Raw genomic sequence first — 10,286 nt, forward strand, 5'->3', positions numbered from 1 at the left:
AGAATCAAAATTCTACTATGCTAATACAATTAAAACCAAACACATAAAACACTTGGAGTCACAATCTGGCAAAGTCAATTGGAATGATAAATTACTACAAGGTCACGTGGAGCAATCTAGACATCTTTAATTCAGCTTTTGATTATAGGATACAATAGTTCGATACTTATTATATATGCATATATATAGACAGCAAATACTTTGGCTAACTTGCTCGGAATCTAAGGTTATGTGCAAAGTGATAACCATATCAGCCCTGAGTCTATCATATTCTTAGTATGCAACATCTTAGCAATTGTAAAATTGAGGCAGTGAATCCATGCTCAAATTCCTCGTGACACGGAAAATATCAAGAGGAGAGTCATATTTTACTACAGGGAAAAAGAAAAAGAAGAGCGTAAAATATTAGAGTAAGTACCAACTATAGGCCTTGGCGTAGTCCTTATCTTCAATATCTCAGGAAGAGGAATAATGGATCCTGATGCACTCAGGCCTCTGGATACTCTTACTTTGGTTCCATCTTCAAGATACTTAATCCCAACTTTACAAGGCTTCCTGCAAAGAAACCACTAATCTCCACTTACAAACATGGAAGAGCGAAAACTGAAGTATTCTTCAAACATAATTGAAGGCAGTCACATACCCTGTGACTGGATCAATAACTTGAACATTTGAAACATGAAGAGGAGCTTCAACCGTAAAGATCCCACCTTCATGACCTTGGCCTTGCTTGATATGCTTCTTAACCTGCAGACAAGAGAAGTTCATCATTATCAAACATTGTAGTCTTATCCACAAACTTCACTCAGACAACATCACCACATAGATCAAATAACCACAAACAAGCATTACGTATTAAAAATTAACATTTCATATTATGCAGCATCATCTTCAACCAAGGAATGTAATTTGCATTATTTCATAAATTCCTACAACACATTATAAAGAATTTCATAGTAATGTCAAATATAAACTGAATGGTAGCTCACTTTAAAGTTCCAAATACCAACGAAAACAAACATGAAACACAAATAAGCAAGCAAACTTCTTCTGTTAGCTACAGTATAAATCATTCAGCAAAAAACAAAATTAATTGAGGATTGGTTCTGAAAAGTAAAAATCCAACAAATTAATCTTCCTGACCATTCCCTTAATATCCAGATATAAGTGAACAGCCAAGAAAAGAAAAATGGAAGGTATAGCCAACATGTGTACTAAAAATTGGCATGTTTCAACTCAAAAGATTGCTTCAAACCTTAATCCAACTATTCTTGCTAAAAAACTCTAGAAATTTAAGAGTGTTGAAACCTATTATATACTAATATAAATAAAACTATAAGAACAAGCCATTTAGTAACATTTATCAGACATGTATACCCAGATGACAAAAAGAAAAACAACCACCGAAGAAATAAAGTTTCGCAGAAGACTGAAAATGACCACCCATCTATTCTCACCAGATTCTTGCCTTCAACAATAACACACATCTGAGAACGAACAACACGCTTAACAACACCAGTCTTGCCTTTATCTTTACCCCTAATTACCATCACCTGATAAAGACCAACACAACAAGGATCAAGCCCTTTTAGCTATGTTAGAAGCTGCTTCAAAACCCAATTAACTATTTCCCAATAAAAAAAAACCATGGATTTACCATACATTTGAAACATGAAGAGGAGCTTCAACTGTAAATAGGGAAGAGAATATTCATAAAAAAAATTAGCAATAAATATACTTACCTGCAAATTTCTCTAGAATATTCATCAATATGCATAAAATAGACACTCAAAACCTTATTAAAACAATAACACCTCTAAAACAAATGAGTCACCGACAACAAAAATCCAAAGTTTAAAGCAATAATAAAACCATAAACCCAGTTCCCCTGAAATTAAAGCACCAAAACCATAGTTCTTGAACCTTAAAGTGTTTGGGGACTGATGAGGAGAAGCCAAGAGGTGTCACAAACCCAAATCAAAATTCCCCTTTTTTAGTTTATCAAAAAATAAAATAAAAATAAAGATAAGACCTTGGGTGCAAGATTGATCTGGTAAACGAGATTGCAAAGTTGTTTACCCTCTTCGATTTCGAAGTGATGCTTCATCAAATCGAACAAAGTCTCTAGGAGTGACCGGTCGCCATTTTCTTCACTCTCTTCGATCACAAATTGGGGAAAAAAGAGCCTGCAATTCCAGTGGAGAGAGTGATCCTCTGCCATGGTGTGCTACAATAGCTCGTGCGATGGAGAGGGTAAAAAGAATGCTGAGATGCTGGGAGAGAGAGAGAGAGAGCTAGAGAAAGAAAAGAACGCTGGGAGAGCGAGAGAAAGAAGAGAGCGAGAGAAAAAACACGTCATTAGGGATTGGGTTTTGAGATAATAGGTCTAGGCTGAAACCGTGGGTTTCCCTCCATTTTAACATTACCCAGCAATTTTTTTTTGTTTCCCTCCCTTTTAAGTTTACCGCTTTCTTAGCTACCTATTATAATACTTTTCCAATTAACTTATAGTTATGTATTATGGAAAATGGTATTTGGTGTAGTGTTAGACTTATCATAAAATAAAAATATTGAATACTCCATACAGCATTTATTCGCTCTAAAGAAAATAACAATACTTTTTTATCTCTCCCTAAAAAAGATACATAACCAATCTCAGACCTATTCTCCTGATCTCATGTGTTGAGTACATCAAGTTGAATCAGAAATATACCATCCTTTATTCTCAAAGTGCCCACACACTTCTTGAGGTGTAGAGAACGTTGTGGAAGATCTTGGTGTGAGTACCTGGGAGCAGCTTGGATTGGAAGTTCATTCATTTTATGAAAAGATAGCAAGGACACTTGATAGGCATCAAGAGGTATGTTCTTTAATCCTGCTTATGATTAATGTATGTATATTAATGGATACGTCCCTCTCAAAACACTTAGTCTCATGCACCACCTCAATAGTCGACTGAGGAAATACGTGAATTGGTTGACATTGTGAAGGTCATGAATGAACAGCTTCAGTACGTGTATTAGCAGCTTCTACCTGAAAAACATCCCGCAACAAACGTGGAGATGCATAATACATATCAGCGGTTTTTCGAGAAGTATGTAGGCTCATCTTCTAAAAATCAGACACATCACACGTCTAAAGATTTAGCTTCTCAGCCTTCACTAGGCCATCCTGACACACCTGCACAAACTTTGCCATCCCAACCTTTGACCCACCCATATATGTATCAACGACCGATGCCTCCATACGCTCAGGCTTATCATTCTCATATGGGCAGACCTTTGTCCCAACCCTCGCCTCTTCATATGAGTGGGTCGTTGTCTCAACATCCACCCTATCCATATCCATACATGTCACTACAAGAAAAACACTCTGCAGCGACGACATCTATTGCGACGACTCCAAAGTCGTCGATGTATGTAGTCGAAATCCATGAATTTTTTTTTATTAATTAGAATAAATAAGCTACAGCGACGACATGTCGTCGTTGTCAGGTATTAGGAATTTCGAGGGAACAAGAGGCAGGAACTGACTCTACGATGACGACATGTCATCAACCGTAAAGTCCTCGTCGAAAAAAAAAGAGGGAAATATATTTATCTATAGCGACGACATGTCGTTGCTATAGGATACGAAGGGAACTCAACTGCCAAAGTTGGTTGTCAATTTTCATTCCCTGTAGTGACGACATGCGTCGATATAGAGTCTAATTTAGTCCACTTGGCAGTTAATGTTTTAGTCTATAGCGACGACAATGGTCCAAAAAAACAGAGGGAAAGTGGACCATAAAAAATTTTAGTCAAATTTTCACTACCATGTCGTCGATCCAAAGTGTTTCAGGCTGATTTGTTGCCATTTCTTCCTTGTTTTGGTAATCTAAACTCATTTTTCTTTGTATTTTATGGTTTTAAATTTATTTTTTTGTTAGTATATGTGTGTATTTTGTGTTTGGTATAAATGAGTTTTTGAAATTTTGTGGGTTATCTTTTTTTCAATTTTTTTTGCTGATTACTTATGCCTAGCCTGAGCCCTGGGATTAGATTATTGGCATTTGATAACGCTCTAGCCTTACTTTTGGGTATTATTTTTAAGTTTTTTATTATTGATTAAGTTTTCAATTGTGTAACTGGTTATTTTATATTGTGTTGGATTTTGTTTTTTAGATTAGATTTGTATATTTGTTAATTTAATTATATTTGTATTTTTTAGGGATAGATTGTAAATATATTTATTAATTTGATTTAATTAAATATTATGCTTTAAAAAAATGCATATGATAGGTTTAGATATTAGATTATATAATTTTTTTTATTAATATATATATGTTTATTTTTTTATGTGTATATGAATGTATATGTGTATATATGTGTATATATATGCATATTGTTGACGCAGTTTTTCGCCAACAGTGTATTATGAAAATAGCTGGGATGGATTAGTGCTTAATGGTAAACCACAATAAGAAATTGATACTTAAAAATACTAGAAACGAAATATCAAGAACACTCATCCCTTTTTACATGGTTCGGATGTTAAAATCCCTCTAGTCCACGAGTCTGTATTATTACAATATATCTCTCTATATTTTGATAGAGTTTTTGCATTACAGAAAAACAACAACCCCCTCTCCTTATCCAAGGTCTTAGTATTTATAGAAAAATAATCCCTGGATAGGCGTTGGGGTCATCACGTGAATCTCAATCCCTCATGTGACATGTCTCACACTAAATATAAATATTACAATTTATATTAAGGTATGGTCTAATCATTAGGTAAAACTGATCATGGGTCATCAGGGATAAACGGACATGTGATGTCTAATCATGCACAATTATCTTACGTGTCCGGGAATTCAGGGATTTGTGGGCATGTAATGTCTGTCCATGCACGTTTATATAACGTATACAGGTTTATAAAGATCCAGAGAAATGGCGGATCTTTAGCGTCTCCCGTGCTGAGTGTAATGTCAACTCGTGGCTTGGATGCTATGCTTCATAAGTGTTTCCAGCTCGTTCCTATTGCTTTGTATTCATCAGCTCGTGCTATTTACCTAGGGGATCACGCTCTCTTTACAGGGGAATATGGACTTATGGATCATCTGTTACAATTCTTGGTTAGACAGCTGTATCCGAGCTGTCTAAAAAGACTCGTGCTGAATTTCAGGACACACATTTGCCCCCCAAGTCCCTGCTCATGTTCTATGACGTCATTGTCTGGCTTACACGGCGGGGACTTTTAAACTTCTGCCTCGATTATCCAGGTTTGCCCATTAGTTGAGTACTGGACACATGGAATGTCATGATTGACGTCTATTCGGGTTTCGAGGATTGCATTAATGTCCTGGCCAACTTTTTGTCACCGTTTCATCTTTCGAAACAATATCCTCGGATCTTGCACTAGTTTGATCGGACGACCCACATTGTTTTATGCCTTTTACGTATAAATAGGGTTGGCGATTTCCAAAATTCACCACCTTTAATTCGAAATCTTTCCACATTTTCTCCCTTCTGCATTTCCAACCCTTCTTCTTTCTCAGAAGAATCTGAAAACCATCTGTTGCAAAAAAAACCTCAGAAACCCAGTCGCCCAGGAGTCTTCCAGGAACTCTCCCCTGCAAAGTCTACTTCCCTTAACTGAAGAACATACTGTAAGTCTTTTGGTTTTTAAGAAACTCTTCTTTTACTGATTTCTGGTTTTTTTTTTATGTATACCATGCCTATCCGCACTTCTCCGTAGTTCACATTAGATTATTCCCCAAAAGTTTTTGGCACATAGGCTTCGACTTAGTTTTTACTGAGTAGGTCTTAAAAATACCTCTAGAACTGTGATATCCATAAAACTAGGTAATTTCCAGCGGATTTTAGGAAATACCCATTCAGGATATAGAAGATAAGGGGTTTTTGGGGTTCGAAACCATATTGCTTAGGGGTTACACTTCTTGGTAGGTTTTGCTCCAAACCGCCCCTAGGAGAATAGTGGCCTGATTTTCTGACACACGGATCCCTAAACATCAGGGGTTTGTTGGGAAACTTGGGCGCGTAGCGTAGGTATCACGTGGCATCAAGTCGTGGGCTGAGATTACCTCAGCTCGTGCATTAAAAGCCTTGGCCTTCCTACGTGCTTTCTTGCCTTAATAAAATAATTAAAAAAATACTAGGTCGCCTACTAAGTGATTCATCGTTTTTGTTCGTTAGGCGATCTAATGGCGCCCAAGAAGAGCGCAGCCGACTCATCGTCCCAACAAGCCAGTAAGGGAAAAGAGGTCACCTCCGAGTCCCCCATCCTTCAGTTCGGCCCCGTGGTGGAGAAGGAGGTTGTGGTCAGACTTGATGCATTCTTCGAGGCTGAGAGAATAACCTCCAAGATCATGACCCAAGGAAGGGTCAACAAGATAATCTTGTCCCACAACATTGAGGTCGGGATCGGTGTCCTCATTGCTTGTCCTCCTTTTGAAGGGGAGTGGAGCTGGGCATCACTCCAGGATGACTTTGCGGCCTGGAGTGACGAGCACCTAAAGGTAGGGGCCTTCCTTCCCCTTGATTAGTACTTTGCTGAATTCCTCAATTATGTGAAGTTAGCGTCGTTTCAGCTCACCCCGAATTCATACCGACTGCTAGTGGGGTTGAAATACCTTTTCCTGAAGCAGATGTGAGAGGTCCCCACTCCTACAGATTTTCTTTATTTTTTCTGCCTCAAGGCCAGCCCGGATCAAAGACGGCGGGGTATGGGTTTTATTACTTGACCCGATTCCCGAACTCGCCTACAGTCATCGAGTTGCCTAGCCATCCCAACAACTATAAAGATCAATTCGTTATGTCGAATGGGTTTCGCAACTGCGAACACCAATACTTCAACCATCCTCGCAAGTCTTCTTTCCTTTCTTAGCTCTTAAAATTATTCTCTTCGTATCTAGAGTCTTCTCGCCGTTTATATTATCTGAGTATTATCTTCGTGCAGCCATTTTTGCGAGGACGGCCAAATCTGTGACCCTCGGGGGTCAATATGATACTCTAGCAGGGCTTCCGCCTAGCGAGAAGGATTACCGCCATCTTGTGTCTGATGACACGATGTTGGCGTGTAAGCTAATTGCTGAAGGCTAGACTCTAGCCTTGAGAAGAACTCGGGCTAACTTCCCTATAGTCCACGAGCTAGTGCCTATCCCCGAGGGGGGTGCTAAAACTGCGAAGGCGAAGAGCAAGAAGAAGATGAGGTACCACTCGTGTGAAAGAGGCAAGCTCCTGAGGCCATTCGGGACCCTGATGTAGAGCGAGCTTCATCGGAGGCAGCAATTAACCCCTCCGGCCAAGGTAACCCATACCCCTTTAGGGATTTAGATAGGGTTGTCACCGACCTTAGGCTAGTTAGGTTTAACCCAAACCATCTCATACATCGCCACCCCAATGATCTCGACCTAAAGGCACTATAGTTGTAGACAATACCTTATCCTTTAAGTCAGCCTTTTTGAAGAGTACGGGAACAACCTTAGGTGGTGGCCCTCCCTTCTCCAGGGTATCCTTGCCCCTAGACTTAGGCAATACGTAGAGGAGTCCAGTCCCGAGGTAGAACCTGAGCCTGAACCTCCCCTTATCCAAGAAGTTGTAGACTTAGGCTCCCCTTCTCCCATAGCGATTTTGAGGCCGGAGGTCATGGCAATAGACTCCTCTAGCTCGAAGGGTAGGATTTTTTGCTATATCGCATATACATTGTGTACGCTGATGACTTTGTATGTATATTAACTCTTTTCTCATTCTTTTTCAGATGAGGAGATGGCACAACAAGAGGTTCTTGATATCTACGCGATTTTCCAGAAGGGAAAATCCAACTCGGGGCCACTCGTAAAGAAGCCTCGGTTTTCAACAAAGAAAGTGCCCCTGCTGTAGGAACGACCTCCACATCCCCGGCTAAGGGGAAAGGCCAGAGCTCGACAACTCCATCTGCTGCCGCTCAGGACAAAAGAGGTCCGCCTCCACCTCTTCCCCAATTTCCTTCCGGCCCTGCTCGGTTGATCCCCCAGCCCCGATTATCCCTGCCACCACCGTATGCATCCCGGTCAATGACCAGGACCTAGAGAAGATCCCAGACACCTTTCGGGGGACTATCTACGAGACAGCGAACCATACGGTTGAGCACTTTTACAAAGCCAATCCGAAGGATCTGAGGGTGATCGAGGAGAAGAGCCCGGAGAACGTCATGGAATCTGCGCTGGGGATGAACCTTACAGTAAGCCCACTTTCCTTAGTCGAACATACTCTTTTGATTTTATCCTAGTACATGTCTAACTTGCTTTCTTACTCTTTGTAGGAAGTCTTGGATTAGCACCGTAGTATAGCTCGGGCCAGGGCCAAGAACGAAGAACTTAGGGCTAAGCTCCAGACCGCTCAGGCTGCCCTGACTGCTGCCCAGGCCGCCCTCGCAACTACTTAGCAAAGCGAATTAGGCACCAAGGCTACCCTAGTAGTGGTTCAAGAGGAAGAGCAGGCTGCGAAGGCTTCTCTGGCTGCTCTTCAAGCCGAGCTCGCGGAGGCCAAAGCCAAGAAGTTTGAGGCCGAGATTGCTACTAAGGAGGAAAAGGTGGCCTCAATATCCTCCATGGAGAGTATGCTATATCACTGCTGGTCCTTCAACCAGGATGGCAACTTCTCCTTCCTGCCCTCTGAAGTGTGGGATGTCTACCTCGAGAAGTTCAAGGCCCAGGCCCAATAAGAGCAGTCCGAGATTGGGGAAGCCTCCACTGCTGGCGAGCAGGAGATCGAGGAGGTGACGTCCTCAGAGTGCCCTGGAGGGGCTTAATTTTCTTTTTCCTTTGTTTACCATATATATTTTTTCTTTTTGAAAAAATTTGCTATTTTGACTTGGTACGAGGTTATTCTCCTCAAGACAATTTATTTATAATTGTAATATCTACTTTTTTTTATCTATTCCTTGATTTTTTTTCTTATGTTCATGACTTGTACATTCAAAATCTTAGGAAATGACTTTTAGGTCGGGATAGATATTTTAAATTTGGTTACAACCAAAATTAATGTTGATTTATATCCTACCTGTTAAGTATTAGGCCTTGGACTCGGTTATATCCGGGATTTTGAATATTCCAAACTTAGTTCTTGTTAGGTTTTATTGTTATCTCGAGCTTCTGAGGAAGCCATTGGATCTTAAATTTTGCTAACTTCAAAGTTTTGGACCTGGTTGTATCCAGGATATTTAATTAAAACTTAGTTTGTGCTAGGTTTATTGACACCTCGCGTTTTTTAGATAAAAAAAACATTGGTTAATCAATTTTACTAACTGCCAAGTTTCAGACCTGGTTGTCTCCAGGATATTTTTGTACCTGGTTATATCCAAGATTTTTGATGGTTTAAAACTTAGTTCGTACTAGATTTGTTGACACCTCACGTTATCCCGAAAGAAAACCTTGGTTGATTAATTTCTCTAGCTTCCAAGTTTTAATCCTTCTCGGGTTATATGCCCCCCAAGTAATTAGAAAGTGAACCTTCTTTGTTGTTTTGGACACACGCTATCATCCAAACTAACACATAGATGAAACTATATGAAAGACAAGAAATACACAATGATTCTTTTATTTCTTAAATTAAACGGTTTTTATAACTAAGCCTTACATAGACGGGTGGTATTATCATTGATAATACTTCTTTAGGTACATAGCATTCCAGGTCAGTGTGACTGTTTCTACATTAAGTCGAGCTAACTTGAAGGTTCCCTCATGTACGACCTCTACTATTTGATAGGGCCCTTCCCAGCTTAGACCCCTGGCACCATCTTTGGGGTCCTTGCTTGCCAAAAAGACCCTTTGGAGTACCAGGTTGCCTAAACCAAAGATATGCCTCTTGACCTTTGAATTAAAATAACGAGTGATTTTTTGCTAGTAATGTGCGAGCTGTAGCTGTGAATCTTCTCTTTTTTCATCAATTAGGTCGAGAGACGCACTAAGAAACTCATCATTCCACTCCTGGTTGAATGCTTGGATCCTGTGCATGGTTATCTTTGTTTTGACAAGAAGGATGGCCTCACTTCCGAAAGTCAGGGAGAAAGGGGTATGCCCCGTAGAAGTTTGGTGGGAGGTCCGGTATGCCCACAGTACCTGTGGGAGCTGCTCAGGCCAGACTCCCTTGGCCTCGTCTAATCTCTTCTTAAGGCTTGCTTTAAGGGTCTTATTCACGGCCTCGACCTGCCCATTGGCTTGTGGGTAGGCCACCTAAGAGAAACTCTTAATTATGCCATGCCTTTCACAAAACTCGATGAAGAGATCGCTATCGAACTAGGTTCCA

The 10,286-nt window shown here is 40.2% G+C and overlaps 1 protein-coding gene across 1 annotated transcript; it reads right to left on the reverse strand.

Moving 5' to 3' along the window:
- Positions 1–345: 345 nt before the first annotated feature.
- Positions 346–2,221, reverse strand: LOC133784919 (uncharacterized). The gene is made up of 6 exons (XM_062224186.1): positions 2,033–2,221; positions 1,835–1,888; positions 1,743–1,754; positions 1,458–1,553; positions 644–747; positions 346–555 (listed from the first exon to the last, which is right to left on the reverse strand). The coding sequence occupies exons 1-6, from the start codon at positions 2,219–2,221 to the stop codon at positions 372–374; spliced, it is 639 nt and encodes a 212-aa protein (XP_062080170.1). The 3' UTR covers positions 346–371.
- Between the last annotated feature and the right edge of the window lie 8,065 nt (positions 2,222–10,286).

Source organism: Humulus lupulus, chromosome 6 (assembly GCF_963169125.1).
Source record: "Humulus lupulus chromosome 6, drHumLupu1.1, whole genome shotgun sequence".
NCBI lineage: Eukaryota > Viridiplantae > Streptophyta > Magnoliopsida > Rosales > Cannabaceae > Humulus > Humulus lupulus.

Excerpts from the sequence above, each read along its gene's own strand:
- LOC133784919 (XM_062224186.1), bottom strand. The coding sequence starts at position 2,221 with ATGGCAGAGGATCACTCTCTCCACTGGAATTGCAGGCTCTTTTTTCCC. Across the intron at positions 1,889-2,032 it reads AGATCAATCTTGCACCCAAG|GGGAACTGGGTTTATGGTTT; the intron begins GTCTTATCTTTA and ends CTTTAATTTCAG. Across the intron at positions 556-643 it reads GTTATTGATCCAGTCACAGG|GAAGCCTTGTAAAGTTGGGA; the intron begins GTATGTGACTGC and ends GTTTCTTTGCAG.